Source organism: Zootermopsis nevadensis, unplaced genomic scaffold, assembly GCF_977971745.1.
Source record: "Zootermopsis nevadensis isolate Lab colony 2312 unplaced genomic scaffold, Znev_1.0 Znev_ptg000015l, whole genome shotgun sequence".
NCBI classification, from domain to species: Eukaryota; Metazoa; Arthropoda; class Insecta; order Blattodea; family Termopsidae; genus Zootermopsis; species Zootermopsis nevadensis.
Window position 1 is genome coordinate 4,547,049 of NW_028259147.1, and position 22,762 is coordinate 4,569,810.

The following is a 22,762-nucleotide window of genomic DNA, read 5'->3' on the forward strand; positions in this document are numbered from 1 at the left end:
CTTCAAGCCGGTATTTCAACCCCCGTGAATCTTAAAGACACTACTCCGAATACCGTTAATGGGATAGTTTACATGACGTGAGATCATACACAGGCTCTCGGTTTTAAAAACTAGGCCGTACTTAGCGTCAAATGAAACGCGAGAATGCACAATTAATTTGTCACTAATCACCAGACCAATCAGCGTTATATAACCTCTGCAACTGAAGACGTCGTTAAATGACTTGATATTCATCAGCTTTCACGTATTTGGACAGCTGGTCTCTTCTAATTAAAATATAAAAATGTGAAACTGCGAATCTGGGTAGATATTTGGAAAGAATCATTGAACAGAGGGTAGGCCCTTCGCAGGGAATCTACGTACACACGACAGCCCATAGAAACACGGGTACCAACACCCATGGGTAGAGTGGGATTAGTACAAACAAGTGGTCCATCCCTGCACGACCGCAAACAACAGGCCTATTCATTTATTGTAACGTTCGTATAAAAAGGTTAAACAACAACACAAAATATTTCATGGCACAGAGGCCTAACTTAATTTGGTTTAGATTCAGGTCGAAAAATGTTTCAGATAAAACTAACAGAAAAAAAGAAGATTTATTTTACGCCACGTAACAATTTTTGTATGAACCGTTTCTGACGGAAATTAGAAACTTAAATTTATGCTTCTACAAAGTAGGAGCAATGCAGATCTAAATAAACAAGAAATTTTCCGATACGTTTCGGTGTGCAGCATAAAACGTGTGTTGGGGGGGGGGGGGCAGACGTTCGTTTTAAAAGTTTCTATAAATGCATTTTTTTGAACATTCATTCTTTGGCAGTGGAAATGTTGCATGAAGAATGTAGAATTAAATAATCGTGACCTATTTGAAGGCACAATCCCAAGGGTTGAAGGGCCTAAGAAAAACACGAAGGTTCTAACCGAATTTCTTCTAATACGATATCAGGTGTATTAACCACTCAACCGATATGTTCTGCTCTGTCCCTGTAAACCATTTCACCTAGCACAATCGCACACAGAACTCACCGGAATGTTACACTTCGACACAAGTCACTATCACACAAAGTACACACGGAGCTCCGGTAACCGCTACCACATCCGTCTCCCTGAAAAGCTGCAGTAGGTTTAAAGCGCTACGCTACGTGGCGTGCGCGGGGGGCTATGGAAACGATACCCCCCGCCCCACACTCCTAGCTTCACGTCCAGGACATTCCACTTCTCAAGAAATAACAGAATGAAAAGCAGAAACACACGAAAACGAAGTAAAATGAAGACAAATAATGATGTTAGAAACAATAAAATGGGGGCCGTTTAGATGTACTTAAGACCTATTTTGAGCCGCGTCCATCTCAGAATTACGCAGCCCTTAAGTATAACCAGAGAAAGTATTTGCCGGACGCTACATTGTACAATAAATACATGGGCGGGACACGAATCCATAAAATTCTAATTCAAAGCATATTTCCTTGAACGTTTGAGGTTTCCAGGGCGGCGACAGTTCAATGGGCATTCTTCTGGGTTGTAGCAATGATCAGCCTTGTACAGGCCTGTTACGCTGTGATGTCCCTAGGGATTTCGGCTGCGCTGTAAACTTGATCGAGTCTACTCACAGAAACGTACTGTTCACGGATTGTACGAGGCAGCTTGGCGACACTTCCAAGCCATGGGGGCCGAGTTTCGAGACTTTAGCGGGGTGATACTACCAAGCATAAAAAAAACATCAGTACTCAGCATGCCACTTTTACAAAGCATCGGCATAACGAATCAACATGAATGAGAAATTTTACATTCAAAAGTCTCATGAATCAGCAGCTTATGTTATGGCGAGGAAAGATTAATATTTATCATCAGATCTGTAGCTACTTCACCTGTACCTCTCTTCCTGCTACAACATCGGAGCTTCAAGACGAACTTTTCCCTTCTACTCTTATCTTTCACCATTAAACAGCGGATCTGCACTGTTTCGAGAAAAAAAACACTACTTCCATTCTTATTTCTACCCTGAATACGAAGGCAGCATGTGGAAGAACCTTACTAGAAGTTCAGCGTGTTCATGAAGTACAACTTTCTACTCTTGAAATTTCTCAATCATCATAACCGAAGAAGGCGTCACAATCAGTCAAATCGTAGGTTTTCTGTCACACCTGAACATGCGACGACCCAGTTGCTATTTCCAGCGTAAGAAGCGAATTTGAGCTCCATCAAACATGTGGCACAATGCAGTCACTTTGCTGCAGAGCCTAATTGCGCGAACTGTACACGTCACACACAAGACGCCTCACAAACAACGTTTCATGACGTCGTGGAACAGAATAAACATCGTTGACAGAAAACATTTTGGAAGCAAGACCCTAAGATTCGACATCGAAACACCACTATCTTCCCCACATTCTCTTCGTCCTTTATGACGGAGGCAGTACGCACCTATGAGACGTAATTTTCGTCTCTGAAACTCGGATACCTGGTAAAGTATTTTCTGGAACGTTCTATACTTCCCAGAAACGATGTACAGTGGAGGGTGACGGTCACACCAACATCGACAACTCCGAGTTCGACGCCCGACAAGATCGCTGTCCGTGAAGAACGGAGCCATTGCAACCGTGGTACCGAGGCACGGTGTTCACGCACTCAGCCTTATTGTGTGTTCATGGTCTCGTCGTACGTCTCATCATTGATTACTTAAAGGAGCCATTTCAAATACAAAAGTTACACGCTCATGGAGGTCAAAGAGGGCAGAACGTAGAAGGTGCCATGCTGATTCAACTTCATAAGACCATCAAGCATCCAAATCATGTACCTTCAACGTAGATTAGTTTTCCGTGCCTAAATTGTTCATGTCCGCAAGGCAGCCAAAACCGAGACCTTTTTTCAAGCGGATGTACGTCAGACAAGTTACTGAGGAGACATCCTGATGGCATCATCGCCTTTCATTTCCAGCCCAGCAAAACTTACAGGCTGTATCACAAAGCCCGCATAAAACACTACAGTCCATCGGATTATGTGATAACACTTCAAGTACATGCAATCCAATTTGTGTTCACAGGCAGAAGCCGATTATGCCGTAAGCCTCCGTTCAACAAGCCTTATCAAATGCCAAGGTTCACTGTTTCAAAATTAATTTTGAAGTTGGAGGGTGTACGTAAACCATACAGCTCAAGAATTTTTGCCCAAGTTTAATAATTAGATTGATAATTACCGCTAATAATTACTATTAGGTTAATCCTTTAAAGTCTTGTATTGTTTCCTTACGCAGAATTTTTGTTAAAAAAAATGATTTTCGTAATGGTAACGCGTTTTTTCTGCTTTGAGGTACGGACTGAACTCAAATATTATTTAGATAAGCTTCGGTTTCACAGGTAAAAACAGTAACTTCTGCTGATACGACGACGTGAAATAAAGTAACAATTTAAGACAGCTCATTCTTCCAACGCACTCTGCTGCAAAGACATTTTGCAACTTCGCTGCATTTTAATATTATATCCGATTCTAATCGATTCTACTACTACAACGTGGAAGTTATAATCCACTGAGTCTTTGCCTTCCTAGTGAATGTTCTGCCAGCTTTCGAAACCCTTCAGACATTTTTGTACGACTCCTCGGACGGGAGGTCTGTCATGCTTGGACATAATAATGCCTACTTTTCCAGTTTTGCAGAGGAATAATTAGTTTTACTAGGGATGAGAACAGAAGTTCCAGGAAGCCGGTTTTCCAAGGTCTGTTTTGGACAATGGGCTAATATTAGCTTCTCTGGGAGACGGCTGTACGCACACCACTCACCGCTCTTCCGGAAGCAAACCAAATAAGGCCGACAACACACTTTCCTATCTGACGGGTCATTAAATTTAAAACAACATATCGCACGAAGAAAATATATTTAAAATAAAATATGACGCCTGTTACATTCTACAAGATTCTTAAATCTAATATTTGTGATCAGAGGTAGCTCGGTCAATAAGACAACTGGTTACGGGACTGACGACCAGGGGTTCGATTCGCGGCAGAGACACCACGTAAAGACCAACCCCCACCCAATGAGTACCAGGGGGTGAGGAACGGGATTTGAGCACGATTTGCAAGTTGCAGCTAACAGGATGATACTCCAAAACGGAAACAGCGTTAAACTTACTGCCTTAAGATTGCAGAGTCCGTCCGACAAATAAAAGTGAAACAGTCGGAGGGGGGTTGGAATGAGTAGGGAGGGGCACGAGGTTTGGAACTGGAGGGATTACAATGAAAGAGGGTTGCTACAATAAAGTTTCATTGCACTGTATTCAAGTTTCGGGGGGGGGGACACAAGAGGGTGAAAGGTAATGTGAAGGAGAAAGAGGGTGGAGTGTGATAAATCGTAAGCAGCCATTGATAGGAGGGATGAAAAAGCTGTAATGCCAAAGAGCGCGTATTGGCCGTTCCCAGAAGTCTGGTCCAGTGAATTTGACTGTCGTCAGAACCAAGAAACTGCTGAGGTGAGACAGAAAGCTCAAACAATGAGAGACACACATTAAAATGTATTTATGACGAAATATCACGGGGCGTTTCCCGTCCCAGACAGGTTATCGGTTCACAGCTATTTATTTCCAGATTGGAAACCTGTTGGCTCGGGGACAGAAAGATACGTAGGCTAATAAGCCAACTAAAAAGGGTGTCAACCCTTTGAACGTGATGTTTACCTAAATATTTTAAAGTGCGAAATTATAGAATGTTTAAAGTGGGTGTTGCATTAATACTTAAAACACGAGTGGAAAGAAATAAAGAATTACCATGAACACGGGCGTTCTTTACAGGCTCTTAAAAAATAGCCACGTTTACACTGTGCCCACATTTCTAGGAAAGTAAAGAAAACATGCCAATATATCACGTGCATGTATCGGCCCTTCTTGAACCGACAGATTATCATCAAAGTCGGTACGGACACCAAGTCATGGGACGCTTTCCAACCTTCGAACATTTAATTTCTCTACCAGCAAAAATACCAGAATAAGGTCACAGGATTTGCTTTAGTGCATGTGACCAATTAGTAAATAAAGATATTAAAATTCTGTGAGATAAAAGATCTTAAAAATTACAGCTCGGATAAAAGCAACTTTTGTAGAATATAAAATACATTACTACCGCAATTCATTACAGTGCTGAAATACTAAAATTTACGAATAAATGTAACCTGAAATACGACATTAATATCGTGGCACGTTATGGACATATGTACTGGTTAGTACTTAAGCCAAACGCCCTTCCAAATGACAGAATCAAGATGGCGCACCCATACAAGTACACGCTTTAATTTAATGTGTCTCGATTTCTTGACACACGCGAACAACAAAGGAACCAACAAATCAAGAGGTCTATGTTTCGGGCACGGCCTCTACATTGCGTTCGACAAGACTTCCCTCCTTGCGGGCGGTCAGCTGCATCACTTACTGGACACTCCGCCCCACAGTCATCCGTCTTCATCCTTCACCCACACCTCACGCACGCGGAGGGCATATTTTTATTACGCCGTTATTTCCAACTGTCCACAATTTACCATTTCTATTTAATCAGCAAACAAATAAAATTAAGTACTTTTACACACGCCGCTTGAAGTCTGGGACTGTGGGCTCGTATCTCTGTCGACGAAAGAATGTCTCCCCTGAGCTTCTGAGTTGTTTTCTTAGGGTCTTATTCCCACCTCCCACCCCCAGACGAGAAGCCCAACAGCTTGTATTAAAGATTCATAACATCCTCCACAACCTCGATCAAAGCCTCGGACAGACGGACCTAACAGCGGACCGAATGGAAGAGGATAATTGAGGAGGCCATGGACCGGAAGAAGAAGAAGACGAAGGAGGAGGAGGAGGAGGAGGAGGAGAAGATGGAGGAGGAGGAGAAGGAGGAGGAGAAGGAGGAGGAGGAGAAGGAGGAGGAGGAAGAGAAGGAGGAGGAGAAGGAGGAGGAGGAGGAGAAGGAGAATGAGGAGGAGAAGGAGGAGGAGGAGAAGGAGGAGGAGGAAGAGAAGGAGGAGGAGAAGAAGAATGTAAGACAGGATGATCAAAGTAATAATATGCATTTCTACAACTATGCCAAGCATATAACAACGACTACAACCCAAAGAAATGTCACGTTACAAACTGTGAGAATTCTGTGCGTGTTACAAATTGGATTGCTATGGCCAACAGAGGGAGGAGGGAAAAGCCAATTATTGCACCCCAGATACGAGAGACTACCCAGACTTGTCTCATCAAAACTGAATCTCCCCCCTGCCTCATGCGTAATGCACTGGGTCTCTTCCTTACCACGATGAAGGAGGCAGCGGAAACCTTGCAGTGCAGAATACAACTAGAGTCTGATCGCTGATGGGAGCGCGCGACAAAGAATCAGATTTGTTACCCAGCAGCCCTGATGACGAGAGCAGAGACTGTTCTCGAAACGTTGGCATAAGACGTGGCTTATTCACCGTTCAGCCACCTGACGCGGCTTGTAACCAGAGAATCTTTCGTCAAATAAAACGTAATTACCAAATATTAAAAATGAATTGATAAAATAATCCAGAGAAACATGACATACACACAAAATGCGTGTTTCCAACACCTCTTGGAAAACATCCAGCTGAAAGACCAGAAACATATCTGCAAGGATGTTGAGGAAATAGGAATGGCAGGCGTTTAAACCATTCACTTTCCAAGACTTAGCCCGAGAATAACATACAAAATCAGGTGGTACACTGACCACTGATTTAAAAATTTAAGAATGCTGTTTCAACTGCTGTGGTTATAGAATCAAATGAAATGACAAGACAATCGTAATGATGAGTAGGTAAGATTTTCAGTTCATTTAACAATGATCTTTCAACTGCAGAGGTTACATACCCTTTCCTGCTTGGTGACTGGGTAAGGATTAATGAGGTGGCAGTACCCTTTTTCAATTGAAAACCAAGAATTTGCATAGAGAGGCTGAAAAAGGCCACTAGAAAACACGGACGTAACAGCCAGCCCCTAGGCCTCGATTCAAAACCGGTAACCGCTAACCCTTACAGTGGGTACTCAGTTTTGTGAATCTAAATGCTCGTGTGAGTTTAAGCCGTTTGTACAAAACGACTTCCAGAAGACTAACTAAGAAAATCTCAGCTCTAAGAAAATAGCCGAGAGGTGGCTGAGTTGAGCATAAACATTCCATGGAATGCAATGCTCTAATATTAGACTTCTTGTCGGAACACGTGGCAGTGTCTGTCTTCTCTCTCACTTGTGGTACAACGCAAACTATACCATGTACGAAGATTTCTGTCTTCTGGGTTGTTGCGCTGTGTAGTCTGGTCGATGTTAACCAACGTTTCAGAGGTCATACTGCCTCTGTCATCAGGGTGGTGAGTATGAAGATTTCTGTCTTCTGGGTTGTTGCGCTGTGTAGTCTGGTCGATGTTAACCAACGTTTCAGAGGTCATACTGCCTCCATCATCAGGGCGGTGAGTATGAAGATTTCTGTCTTCTGGGTTGTTGCGCTGTGTAGTCTGGTCGATGTTTACCAACGTTTCAGAGGTCATACTGCCTCCATCATCGGAGTATGAAGATTTCTGTCTTCTGGGTTGTTGCGCTGTGTAGTCTGGTAGATGTTTACCGACGTTTCAGAGGTCATATTGCCTCCGTCATCAGAGAATGAAGATTTCTGTCTTCTGGGTTGTTGCACTGTGTAGTCTGGTAGAAGTTTACAGCAGAAGATTTCTGTCTTCTGGGTTGTTGCGCTGTGTAGTCTGGTAGATGTTAACCAACGTTTCATTCATCGCCCTGATGACGGAGGCAGTATGACCTCTGAAACGTTGGTTAGCATCAACCAGACTACACAGCGCAACAACCCAGAAGACAGAAATCTTCTGCTGTAAACTTCTACCAGACTGCACAGCGCAACAACCCAGAAGACAGAAATCTTCATACTCACCGCTGTGAGAACCTCAAATCTTACATAACATGCGCGTTCCTGTTGTGCAGGATGTGATGTGATGGTACGAACATCACGCTACTTGTGGCGACCTAATAATTGTAACTAAAATCAATTGTTTGCCACCAACACAAACATCTGAGGGTGAAGTAAGAAAAAAACTTAAACCACGTGATATGGACCTTAAAAAATATATGCAGTTTCTTCTATTCCCGTAATTTTCTTCTAGACTATAAAACAACATGGCGGCTGCACAACTACTTTAAATTTGATGATTACGAGTAACGGTGCATTTTAGCTAGGCACATTAAACACCGGATTGAGAGAAATCATAAACATACCTACAAATTCCGTTCTGATTACAGACACGTCAACGGTGTGAAACTTTGAGGCGACACGTGACAAATTAAATTTACTCGGGATCTATACTAACAGAAACGGTGTCTAAACTAGCAAGCCGCTTGTCAAGAATGACGGGAAAGTCTGACGTGATACGTAAATAATACGTTTTTATAGAAACTTCTTAACGAAGCAGCATATAAGAATTAAAATCGTTACTCGGCTCTGCTCGATGAAAGATTATAATACAGTTTAGAGTAGTGAAACATCTACTTGTGCTATGTCATGGATGAGCGAAGTCCTTTGCTTCAGTGCACCGTTTCCACAAAGCTGCGTACTTATATTTATGAATAAATGCACGCTGATAAATCACAAAACTTTTGGTATGTTTAGAAAGTGGCCGAAAGCTGTACTCCAGTTGGGAGTATATAATTTTCAAGGCACATTCTTCAAGATTTTGTATCGCTCATCTTGACATTATGGGTATTTACCATCGAAATAAAATTATTCTGACAAAGGTAACAACACGGACATTACATTACACACAGATGTAAAATGATTCTTCTTTTGAAAATTATTAACAGTATTAAAATACGTTTCACTTAAAAAAAGTATAGTTCTTAATAATTTCTATATTTTACGTCCCAATTATGACAAAATAATTTTTAGAGAACAGATAACATCAGATTTCATCAGCGTGTAAAGTGTGGATTGTATTAACCCTCAGAAGCTAAAAAAAAAAGCAGGGATTTCAGACATCCACGACACTTTCTTGGTTCTCTGAACAATTGGCGCAAAGCATGTTCCTACCTGGTGCTTCGTATATCTGCTGATACACGGCCACAAGCGCTTCCTGTTCGGTGACAAAGTCCCAGAGCCCATCACAAGCTAGCACAAGGAAGTCCTCAGTTCCATTCAGGGGAACGGCCGTCACATCAGGGTCGGCAGTCACGTACGGTTTGTACGCCATGTCACCTGAAACGCAATGTTTAAAGCGACGAAATTTGAATACCGTACAGAACAATGTTACTCTTCGCAAGCAATCTGCTTTGTACACTGGAGCAATACAGAACAAATCTTTTCCTGATTAGTTGAAAAAAAGGAAGTTCTTTGGTAGAAGGGACACAAATAGATAATATTAAAATGCACTTCATGAAAATATGATTACTAAAAGTAGATAAATGTGACTTATGTAATGACAGTGATGGAATTTCTTCAGTGTCAAAGCAATTGCTAACTTCACCTTAAGTCAATTAACTAGTTCAGAGCAAGCCTGAAATAACACGGGCAATTCAGGACGGGAAAAAAATCCATTACAAAGAAACGTCTATAATAAAAGGCCACAGGAGGCCACAATCTACCTCCTGCATTGGACAGTCAGATTAATTTTTATTGCTGCATATTTAATAAAGGAACTCAGACGAAGTCAGATATTCTGTTGAAAGATGAAAGCAGATTATAAGATGTGGAGATAAAGTTTCTATGGAATGAACAAGAAGGAACAAGATCCAAAATCAACACTTAAAAATTATTTCATGGGAAAGGTATGTGTAAGAAACGTGGATTTCAAAGGTAGACCCACTAGACAGAGGTTGATCAACAAGGTAATCTTCACGCATGAAAGATACGGAAATACGATTATCTTGTCATAACAGACGCAATTTTAATTCATTATGCAGCCTCACATTGCTGGGTCAGAACTTCTTCCTTGTTGTCGCACAGTAACATCCTTCATCAGAAACCAACACTCACTCAGGTATTGTAGAAATTCCCTGCCTTCACTACTGCACGGAAAAAGAACTGATAATAAGGACTACAGAAAATATAAATGTCATTAACGCTGGGACCACACGACCGTACAAAGTACGTCTGTTGTAACGCGCGTCGTGACGTCTGTCATAGAATTATGAAGGGGCATGTCGCGTGCTTCGTGTGTTGTACCCTATATGCCCCTTCATAGTTCTATGACGGACGTCACGACGTGCGTTACAACGGACGTGCTTTATACGGTCGTGTGGCCAGAGCCTTAGGTGTACAGCTTTTATTGAAAATCATATTGTACTATAACATGGTGTCTATTTGATGCATCTGGGAAGTGTCACATCTGTACTGTCTGTTAGCTCTGATAACAACAGAGTTATGTCTGGATGTAACAACACATTATATTACAATAAATTAACATAATTACCAATTATACATTCAAAATTTCAAAGAAAATATTTGGGAGTAAGAGTAATTGACCTTTATTTTTAAATGTAGATAGAGGCCAAACAGGAATTTATTAGGAAATGTTTGTAATTTGTTTTACAAATAACGTATTTACCGTGAACAGAACTGTACTGTAGCGTTCCAATTTATGGTGTGAAGTGCTGCAAGAGGGGCAGCCATCCAGAACAAAACATAACAGTTATGGCTACAGACAACTTGAATACAATCTAGCTGCCTTTCCATAGTTTGAACACGCAAACAGGGGTGGGAAAACTTCCAACAGTACGGATTAATTTATACATTTCCAGGTGCATTTTAAAATTTATTTTTCTGAAAAACACTTAATAAACTTTTCCATGTCAGTTCATCTGTCTACCTCTATCTGACCACTAATAAGTAACAATACCAAAATTACAAGCACGAATAAAACTTGGTACCATATGTTAAATAAAATGTCATAAACTTAATTAATTTAATTAAACTAGCCAACTAACTAACTAAACAATTAGCAAAATAACTAGCTAGTGAGTATATGGTGTAGTGGTTGGCACTACTTCATAATAAAGAAATAATCTGATAGAATTTCTATCACATAAAATGTAACGTCAGTTTTTTCCAATTACGATATTGAAAAGAAGAAGAGAAAGCATAAAGCAAGAGCAGACAAACAAAGAATGTCTGCCCCTTCCGATACACGACCTGGACAACGTGGTAAAATTATAAAGTTGTCCTAGAATGACACACAAGTTTCACGAGCCTTAGGCCGACTGTGTAAACCTGTGCTCCGTCACTTCCTACCGAGACAATGGGCGTGAGAAGATACGGAATGTGACGGTCATATCATCTTTGAAGGACAATGGGAACTTCCCAACAGAAGCAGCAAAGGACACAGATGTGAAGATTAACCTTATTTGAATACATTAGAACCAAACACGGGCATATGATGCAAACGGGGCATACCTTCAAATAATTCCATTGTCTCTTGCTAGCATCTGATTTAACAAAGCAATTACGTATAAAATAACGTAATCTATTCTGGACCCATATTTTTACATAGTACATAGAAGTAGTATACTTCTATCAAGGAAGATTAAAAATCATAATTTAGGTTTTAATCTTCGAATGAAGACAATGAGTTATGGTGGGCTGGTTCGTTGATGTTTCTCAGAAATTAGAAGTCTCCATCCTCTGACTGACTGGAAGCCTCATCCTGACATTTCAAATATCAGAGAATGGAACTGTAGTCCAAAGATACCACAATGACAGCCTTATTCAGTTCCTATAATTATGATATTATATGATACGATCATACAGTACTTCGAAAAATCTTAAAATTTATTATAAGATCAAAAACAACTAAATAATGCAGTGGAATGAAAACAAATTTTACACAAAACAAAGTTAAAATCAAACAGCACCTGTGAATGTGTTTACTTCTGGACCAAAATTTACAAAAATAACTTTTCTAAATAACTGGCATACTGTGTAAAAAAAAAGTTGCAGAAAGAACTTCAGATGCCTTAATAAATTTATATGGGAGGGCAGCAATAAGTAATAATTACATGTAAAAAAGAAAGCCTCCCGAGAAACGTCCAGATCGAGTTGTGGCAAACCGTACAAAACCCGTTTTCTTGGCTTCTCTACTTCAGTGGTCGGCGAAGGTTTAAATATAAGCTTTCGATATGCAAACAGCACAAAACTACTTACCAATTGCTCTAGATACAGCCAATTGTCCATTAACTCTCCATGTCCCCCAGAACAGGACACAACCTCCCATGTCTTCTATCCGTTCCCTCTCATCCTACAAAGACAATATATAAAATAATACGACAGGCGTGGTAAGCGAAATACAGGTACATAACACCAGACATACATCACTACCAAAAAGGAATTTATAGAAGACCATAATTGACGGCATTCCGCATAACAACCTTCCTATTTTTAACGTTTCTGTGTTATTAAGATGTCTGACTTACAAACTAACTCTCTGGAAGCAGAACCTATTCTCTTTCTTACTCTTTGAAGAAATTCATCTCTTAGAATGAGAGACCATTTTTCAGCCGTACAAAACAACTAGTTCAAAAATTACATAAAAATTCCCAAATAAGACAGAACAGTTCACACATAAATGATGCTCCATACCTGTCTATCTGGTTTATGGGGATTCACAACCTTGACGGCCTGGCCGTTACGAACCAGAAAAGCCTGTGAGTCGCCGAGCCATGCCACATACAGCATCTTCTCTTTCGGTCTCAGCAATGCACAAACAGCAGTAGTACCACTCTTCAAGTTCTGCAAACACAATCTCATCTCAGAAATATCCCACATGGGCTTAAACCAGCAGGCTACCTGTTGTTTCAGATCTGACCAACATAAACAGTTTATTAAATTGAAGGTTCTCATGGCATTGAAGATGACAATGTTCTGCCAGATTAACACTGTGTAAGCCTGCAGGTAGATGCCAATATTTTGTAAAAACATACTGTCTCCATCTTCAGGGCTGATGTGGAAGTGGAGAGTTTATAGGGTCACAGGAATGGCTGGCTATGGGAAACGGGTTAACCCACCCTCTCTGCATCCCTACTTAGAGACTCTATATTGACAAAGATCATGTCCTCCTCATTCCTTGCCTATGATTGGCCAATCCTCTGACCCTATAAAAACTCTCCACTTCCAAGTCACTTCAATCCTGAAGATGGAAACAGTATGTTTAACTGAAATGTCAGTATTTACCTACGAGTCTAAATGGCATCATAACTCAGAACATCTTTTCCTGCCTCTTTGCCGACAACGGTCTGTTCAATCTGAGTCAATGAAAGAATAATACTAAAATGGATTTAAGGGAAACACGATATGAAGATGAGAGCAAATGGCTCGGAATCATGGCTACAGATTCTGGAAGAAACTGAATAAGAATCATGTCTGATGGCATGCAGTATTAACAGTTCTATATTAACAAACAGTAAATTAGTAATTTATAAATTAGAACAATATTGTCGCCACAATCCTTTACCTCTCTGTTGGACTTCTCAAGGAAGAGTGAATCCGTCCTGGAAAAAGCATCCTTGAGCGCTCGTTCTGGATCGGTCGGATAGAAAGAACTTTCAGCAAGAAACTGGTGAAGGTGGCTCACACTGTACATTGCCGCATCTGTCCCAGCATGACCATCGAACACTGCATAGTAGCTGGCAGGGCTTCGGTCCTGGGGCAGTCACGCACGTTTCACTCATCGCACATTAAAATACTTTTGTTATGTTCTGTCATTTTATAGCGGCTTGATCCTTGCAAGATGGGCGGGCAGACAGAGAGAAGTGTGTATTCGTATCGGAACAGCAGAGACAGTGGCAACGTAGCTATAGATCAGTTGGTAATTATTAACCTTTAGTTATCATGAAATTTACCGTTGTATCTCACAGAATTTTTACCACTGTGCAACTAGATTGGTCAGTATTTTAATAAAGTCTTCTCGGGCTATCAGCCGTGTTAGATGGTGATTAATTGCCGATGTTTTGAGGACCATCTCTGTCCTCATTCTCAACACTGTTTACTGTGTGCCTCGTAGTGCTAGGACAGAGATGGTCCTCGAAATGTTGGCGATGAATCACCATCTAACACGGCTGATAGCCCGAGAAGACTTTATTAATGAAAGCCGTCGTGAAAGCTTCACATCATATGGTCACTACTTTTCTCATTTGGTTGTGCACAAAGTTTGTCTTACAAGGGGTGATATGAGTCATCATAATTGCAGGATTTGGGTTAATGAAAACCTACACACCATAAGTAAACATGTTTCAGATAGCCTCATACTGAATGTGTTCTGCGGTTATCACATCAGATGGTATCGACAACCCCACTCTTTTTCAACAAGAACAAAATTACCTCTGCAGTTTACTTAGATATTGAAGATTTCTGTCTTCTGGGTTGTTGCGCTGTGTAGTCTGGTCGATGTAAACCAACGTTTCAGAGGTCATACTGCCTCCGACATCAGGGCGATGAATCGCAACAACCCAGAAGACAGAAATCTTCATACTTACTGCTGTGAAAACCTCAAATATTACATACCTGAACATTGAACACAGTGTGGAAGTCTTCTATGATAACATGGCGGTCCTCCATACAGCGCCTTGTATTCTTGATGGCACAAGACGAGATAGGAGGTCCTGGGGATGGTGGAGGAAGTGTTGCCAACTTTCCATTGTCACAGTATCGTAAGCAAACCTCATTCACCTTTCCAGTCACCACCTGCATCAGCCTCAATGGCTGATAGGCTGCAATGATGGATACAGGAATCAGCACATATGTGCAAGCACGACGCAGGTCTAATCGCGTTACTTTGTAAACGTACTGTACTTCCTCGATTTTAAGCCGCACTTTTCTTTTAATTTAAAATGTCTTAAATCGGGGTATGTCTTTCATTTGATGGCGTCTAAGAATCGATATGGCGTCCATTTCCCTAAAAACCTATTATTATCGACGGCGACTTAAAATCGATAAAATACGATATGTCGAGACATTTTTCATTCCGAATAACTGCAATGCAATGAGGAGAAAAACATAAACAAATTCTCTCACGACATTTTTAAAAGCATCCCTTCAAGTATTCAATACATATTTACAGTACACAATTCCATGTGCATAAGTAACCCAACAATGCGAACAACAACCTACAAAAGTGTACGGCACATATGGGACGAACGTTCAATGCATTCGGATCTTTTGTTATGCAGTCCCGCACAACAATCGTTATACACTCTTGACTGAAAACATAATTTTTTATTTTGTAATTATTCATTATTTTTACTTCTTTTCTTCATCCAATGCCTTACCCCACACCTTTGTTTCTGAACGAGACTGTACTCCACGGCAGCGCTACATTTCCATAGCAAGGGATTGAAAAACCAACACAAGATCCTCTAAGAGTTTTGCGGGACTCCAAAAAATTAAATTCGAAGGCACTGGGCATTCACTCTGCATGTGTTACGTTTGTGTATGTTCGATATTCATGTCTATGAATGTATATCGACACAATCGTTTTCAACCTTGTTCCAAAGAAGTCTGTCTGCAGGAGACAACAGTTTTTGCTTGCCAGTCATTTGTAAAGCAGTTATTTTTCCTCTGTGATGTCAATCTTAATCCCGATTAAGGTGGTGGGGGGAGATTAAGTCATCACGATATGTTGCGTAATATATCATCATATGCATGACTGAAAATCTCTGACCTTGTCATAAAACAAATGATAAGGCTAAATGTCTTTATTTACCATGCTAATCTTGAGAGCAATTGGACGACTGTTCATAAAGGCACCTTGTTATTCTAATATTAACTGTCTGACTGACCTAAGTAAATACATGGCGCAATGGCACACAACCACGGACTTTTGATCGCCTTTCTCACACACGCAACATGGAGGGAATTACCAAGACACACACCCACTGAAATGCGTACTTCCCTTTATTCATCTCACCACATGAACACGTCGGTCTATAAAAACCGACTACAACAATTTCCTGGGTTCGATTCGCTGTCGGTGGAGGATTTTTCTAATTGGCACAAAGTCTCCAGAGTGGGGGGGGGGGGGTCTTTCTCTGGTGGTTCACCAGCGACCTCCAGCTAAGAAAGCAAGAATCACATCCATGCCACTGGTGAATTTTACGGTCTGGCTAATAGTGAACCGTCAGACCAAGACAATTGGAGAAACATTTTTTCTTATATAATACAACAAAGAAATAATAATACGTGGATTGTTTATAAAATAACAATAATACACCTTAGCATTGTGGTGCAGTTATTAGCGGGATCTAATAATATTGCATTTCCACACGGACTGACTTCTAGACCAGGATTCGCCTACCACCTCCCGCGCTCACTATTCGCATATCGAGAGGGGTGCTTGGGCACAGGAGAACATTCTGTTTTTTTACTAAAAGTAGTGAACCTTTTAAATTTCATGTCGCATGTTTATGGTTATAAACACTTGTTTACATTCAATATCGATATCAAATAACACACTTGATAAATTGCGCGTACGTTACGGTGGAGTGCGCAGTTACAACAGTCCATTTATTTTGTGGTGGCCTCTATCCTGAGCACGAAGGGAAAGAAGGTAAGATGGTGGGGGTAAAAGAAGAGCGATGTTTTTGAAACGGATAGTAAAACTGTGCAGGTGCGCGACCAGAACATGCAAGTAACCCAGTCTCCTACAGTAGCTGCAGCTTTTCTTACCACATCTATATGACGTCACCTAAAGACACCGTTAGATTGAACGAGTGTAGTAGACTCGTAATTGTTTTACAAACGTTTAGGAGCCACCTTTCGCCTCGCCTCTGAGTTTGTGAGATAAGAGTTATCTTATCTGTGTAAATGTGCAAACACATCAAAGTTACGAAGTCCCTGTGGAACTTCGTTTGGCCAAGTGTTCTATCATCAGAAGGAAAAAAAGATATTCTCACTGAAGAACCAAAGCGCGACCAACACTCACCATTAAAACTAGATATATTATATGCATGCACGTCTGTAAAGTTTGACGTATTAATAATTTCACGTTACAGAGCTAACATCTAGGGCACCCTGTCTGTACTTCTAGAGCCTGTTCCGCTCCAGTAAGTCCCAAGTCCACATAATTTTGTAAGCAACTGAAGGATGGAATCAACATGTCGAGTGGAAGAGGCATGTGGGTGGACAATGAGAAGGTTCGAGTTCATCAGATTAATTAACCACTTGCTGAGATGCACCAGAAAGTGGCATTAGCTCTGAACGACCAAGTGTTGATTCGCGAAGAAGAAGAAACAGCCACACTGACCAACCATACAAATTACTGGTCTCTGAGTGGTCATGTTTTGATGACACCCGGTACTAAAACTGCAGAGCAAATAAAACTTTGAGCCAGATAGGTCCATCAATGTCGTCAATAGACGGATGAAGCCAAGAAGGTCAATGCTGAAAGCACGAAAACAAAATAAATACGAACATTTTAGTTAAAAGATTAAAAGTAAGAAACCCTAGGGAGAGATCAAGTCATAGATGAACACATGAGGAGTGGATTCAGCTAGCTAAGAAAAGGATCCAACGGTAGGAGCAGAGAAATGACTTGGTAAGTTGCATAACTCCGAAGTGCGGTTGGGAATCCCTGTAGCATGCAATTAGTAATCACATAAGACATTTTAGATTTCGATTAAATTCGGTATATTTTATTTTGACGTTGAATAAAATGGCATTCGACAAGCGGTTCGCGAACTTACTGTTCTCGGACGAGCGATAGCCGCATGCTGTGGGTTGCTTCTTGCAGGCGAACTTTATCTCGTCAATGACGATCTTCGTCAGTGGCGCCATCAGGCTGGACGGACAACATCTGCAAAAGTGGATGTACCACAGAATATGAATAGATTATCCAAAACACGAAATAATTATAACACCACAGCAATTTCTGTGCAATAAGCCGTGACAACATTCATTCTAGACCACTACAGATAGATGTGAGTAGAGCTCAGCGGCCAGGCCGGCTTTACTCTTGGGGTAATATTTCCGGCGATCACTGCAAATGTGGATCGATGGTCCTGGCAATGCCGAGAATGAACTCTCAACCATAGCACCTTCCCGGTACTGAAGTTGTGACGAATGGGACATTTCCTGCCTGTGACGAGAATCGACACCCATCATCCCGCCCATCGCATGTAAGTACACGCAGTTAACCCCGACTTTCACAGGATGTCGGCTGAGCTGCGTAAATTCCACACCTCCTCACCATGACGCATCTGCACTGGACGTTCGCCTAGTTTTCCTAACTTTAAAACGTACGAAAAAAGTGTTGTGAGGTTATGAACATCGAATGTGTGAGGTGTTGGCTACTTTGCATTTCATTTCATTCAATTCGCAACTACACCCACCCACATGCAGTTCTTCCGGCTGACTAAACCAGTCCCGTTTCGGAAAGTCACTTCCAGGGGTGATGCAACGCAACCAAAACACTGACATACATGTAACAGTGACAGTCCATATCTTGCAAATCTCGCATACATTAAAGGGACTTGGAAATGCATGTGTTGTTGCTACTGGCTACCAAGAACGTGCTGAATACAAGGACGGTGGAAATATGACACAAGTATGAAACCTCTGAGAGGAATATTAACGCTCTGTCATAACACTCCCATATGAAATATGGAGGAATGAACAGTCTGATGTCATCTGGTATAAACTGACCAACGTTTCAGAGGAGTTTACTTCCTCCATCGTCAAAGTGATTAAACGGTAGCATTCTAAATAGTAAATTAATCATGAACATTCACCCAAATGTTTATTCAGCCAATCTGACATACTCGTTTCGAAGAAAGAAATAAGCACAGAGAAATATTACTCGTGTATCCTTTGAACGTTTCAAAGACACTTGGAAATTCTGCCTTTAAGGGAATAATTCGTTCCTTGTTAAACAAAAATATATTTCCATGAAAACGTCTCTCTTCTCCGAAACGTCTGCATGGCGAGGCGCTTAGCTACGTACCAGACGTGTTAATAAATGTCCTGATGACGTAAAGTTTGGGGAGGGTCTGACGAATTTCAGGCGAAGAAAGCATGTCTTTGTTCCAGACAGGTAAGCAACATGCACTGATTACTGTTCACAAGGTGTACTTACACCGTGGCTTCAGACAACAGGATGTTCCCAAAGATTCTGCCTACAAGACAGCTTCTTCCAAAGAGCTCTTAACACTTTTCAAACACAACGCGCACACGTGCTGAACAGAATATGCAGGTCTTTGCATGGACACAGCATCGAATGACTGTGAACTATGATTTCGAAAGGAGGGCTGACAGATACATTGAGACAGCAAAGATCTATGAAACGTTGGTAAACTTCTACCAGGCTACACGGCGCTATAACCCAGAAGACTGCCATCTTCAACGTGAATAACCTGTCAGCACATCCGATCTCCGGGTTTCTGAAACCTTGAATTTAATCACCCATTTGCCTACTTTGAAGAAAAACGTAAATTAGTGTTAATAACATTTTCGAGGCGTGGGACTAGATCCAAAGGCAAAACGAAATCTTGAATAAAAATTCCCTTGGTAGTAAAATATAAAACGTAAAACGACGTTTCGGAGATGGGACTCTATCTCCGTCTTCAGGTTCGTACACAGTTGGGCCCACTAGATAGAGCTAATCCATATCTCCGGACGAAATCTGTTTTCGGATTCAAAGGTTCCGAATCTGACTGCAGACAATTTCATTAAAAAACACACAATCTTTACAAGTGTGTTTCTTCATGTTAACCACGTGTCTCAACTTAGTGCGAATAACTTACAATCTTCGATTTAACTGTCTGTCTGCACGCATAAATAAATTCGTATTTTAATTGACACATTCTGATTTAATCTGATACAAGAGCTTTTAAAAATAAATCTGTCGAGAACACTTAGTTTTGAGCCACAGAAATATATCAGTGTTGACAACAGACGAAGTTAAGAAATCGGGTATTGCCTCGTTCAACACCTAAATCATTTGTACGATTCAGATAAAATTCCATACCGTTAACTGCACTAAAATTTATCACGCCAATGTATTTTCAGCCACGACAGTGTATCAATGTTACCACGACACAGAAATGAATGCAAAGCTGTGGCTCCCACCTGTCACGCTCTGCCAGACGAGTTCATCCACGCGCTATTTCACAAAAAAGTTCCGTGATCACGCTATCAACAGCACTTAATCTCTACAGTACGCTTTCCATACAGCCACTTAAATTTCCGCATACTGTATACATCTGTTTCAGGATCAACCATTCCTACTTCGTATTCTGGAATTTCCAGACTCGAATTTCAGCCTACAGCATTTTCTCAGTTCCTCCTTCTATTCGCGTCCTTCCAGATATTCAAATGATAAAGCGGCGTTGAACGAGCTAATATGTTTAATTAGACGCTGTAATGATGGGGAGTGACTTCCTGAGAAAGGATAGATAACTCTACGTCTGAATACGACGCCTAAGAAATGTTGGCAGGCGAATTGAGTCACGCTATACCACATACCTCTACCCACACCGAGTAGAGAACGTCTATTTCCAGTATACAGTATGTCAGAACATCTAAGACAGGAATCCAGATACAAGATTCTCAAAGTTCTGTCAGCGGGATTCATTCTTGAGGCCCGGTGAACAACTGAGATAAAAAAATGTGAAAAAGACTTCTACGTATTCATTACATAAGAGGGTGAATACTCATCAAGTGAATATCACTGTATTCTGGGGTTTTGCGCCGTTTGCAATCTGGTAAAAGTTTACTGACGTTTCGGAGGTACTTGCATGCCTCCATCATGAGGGCTATAAAATTTAGTCGACTATTGGGACAAAAAAATAAATGACTCTCTACCAAACTTAAATCCACCGGCATGTTATTTTGACAGTAGTATTACCTACAAGATATACCAGGCGTAACTATTGTACAGCTAGTTGTACTAATTAGCATTAAGGTAGGGAAATTTATCCACCGGTGATAATCCACAAGCAGCCAGAGATGGTGGAGGAACTGCACTGCAACTTGCCGAGATCTGTCTGGCTAGGCTGACTACACGGCTCATTCACAACCTCAACATCCAGACTTCACTTTACTCAAAAGAACGAATAAAATATTGAGCGTGAGTGTAATTTAACTGTTCCGGCCTCATTACATGATTCATCAGTGACGTCACAGTTACGTGTCGTAAACTGCGTGCAAATGGTCTCTGCTAATGGCCAACGCACGTATTTCGTGCGTTTTTGACCTCCCAGTCTGTCATAAAACATCAGACTTCACTGACATCGTTTGAATGAACCTTGTATCTCTTTCGTTTTAATTAAGTGCAATGAGGATGATTATTAAGTAATGAATTGTTGAGGACATTAAGTGGTCTATATGAAGAACTATCCCGGCATCTGTTTGAAGGGACTGATGAAAACCATGTAAATCCTCACTCAAAATAACCATTTTAAGAGTCAAGTTCTGAACCGGGGGCTTCCCGAATACGAAACAGGAATGCTAACCACTAGGCCGCGAGATATTTGATATTTTATTGAAAATGTAATTACGTATTAGATAATTAAAAATAATTATTACAATCATTAACGTTACTTAGTTTATTTACAAAGTTTACATTTCAAATGATTAATTTACTCTTGCAATTACTAATACATAAAAGGGATTCCGAGGACTACAAACAATACTTTTGTAAAAGTTACATTTCTGAAAATTGTAAAAGAAAGTCCAAGTAATTTTACACATTTTTCTGAACAATTTATTGTTTCGATGCGGCGGATACACAAAGTAAATTGGATCGTCGAATGACGGAGCTTTGCGGGCCGCATATTTGACAGGGTATATAAAACAATTTTGAGCCGTGCAATGTATGGCACCATCATCACTCGGACGTTGCTTCATCCTTGCCTGACGTCACTCATGGAGGCTCCAGGGCAATTAAGATCATCAGACTATTGTTCCTCACTCTCCATTACCGGCGTTGCCAAACGCAAAAGATCCGTTAATGACGTTGTTTCATGACATGACTAAAAATAATGAGTACGTAATGATTTGGAAGGAGGACGTAGCCTGTTTAATTCTATCTTAACACCTGGGGATGTTGTGAAAAACCATAGGAGAACTCAGTCTGGATGGCCAGTACCTAAGCAGAGGTTCAAAATGGGTTCAGGTACCCAACCAAATATGAGTGTTGTGATTATTGATACCAACTTGCTTGATCATACTGACTGGAAGACAAATTGTTATAGCAACCCAAGAACAGATGCAGGATGCATGGAAAACACTCAATCATACAAACATTTGACTGGAAAACCTAAAAAGAAGAGATCCTAGCACAGAAGAGAACCAATGAAATAAATTTTAGAGAAAAATATGTAGGCTTTTGTTAACAACAAAATTAACCTTTGAATTTGGTTTTAAAAAATTGTAATTCCAAGAAAGCTACTGGGAGTTAATAGAGTTTCTAATTTCTATCACTTCAGTTTGAATCTTTGCTACTAGACAACATGGGAATCTCATTTTCTCAGTTTTGAGGAGTTACAAGGTTTCCTTATGACACAGACAATATGAAAGTTCAATCCAACTGTACATTGCTGAAAGTATTCTTGTATTCATGTCTTCCACTGCTGTACTGTCTCTTCTTATAACCAGAAACTGGGCCATCTTTGTGAAGTTATAATCTTCAATGATCTCCATGTTAATTTATTACAGATGCAAATCTATTGTAAACAGGGCCAATCAGCAGAACAAATATAAGACATTTCAGGTTCTCGTGGTGGCAATTATCAAGATCGCTGTTTTCTGGGTTGTA

The 22,762-nt window shown here is 40.7% G+C and overlaps 1 protein-coding gene across 1 annotated transcript in view; it reads right to left on the reverse strand.

Moving 5' to 3' along the window:
• The window catches only part of LOC110838772 (uncharacterized), a 59,483-nt gene that overhangs the window by 35,746 nt on the left and 975 nt on the right, over nt 1-22,762 (reverse strand). Inside the window, exons 2-7 of the mRNA XM_087349085.1 lie at nt 17,694-17,803; nt 14,518-14,723; nt 13,469-13,657; nt 12,598-12,747; nt 12,163-12,256; nt 9,058-9,222 (exon numbers count right to left, since the gene is read on the reverse strand). Coding sequence (XP_087205211.1) covers nt 9,058-9,222; nt 12,163-12,256; nt 12,598-12,747; nt 13,469-13,657; nt 14,518-14,723; nt 17,694-17,803 — 914 coding nt within the window. The remainder of the gene's footprint in view (nt 1-9,057; nt 9,223-12,162; nt 12,257-12,597; nt 12,748-13,468; nt 13,658-14,517; nt 14,724-17,693; nt 17,804-22,762) is intronic.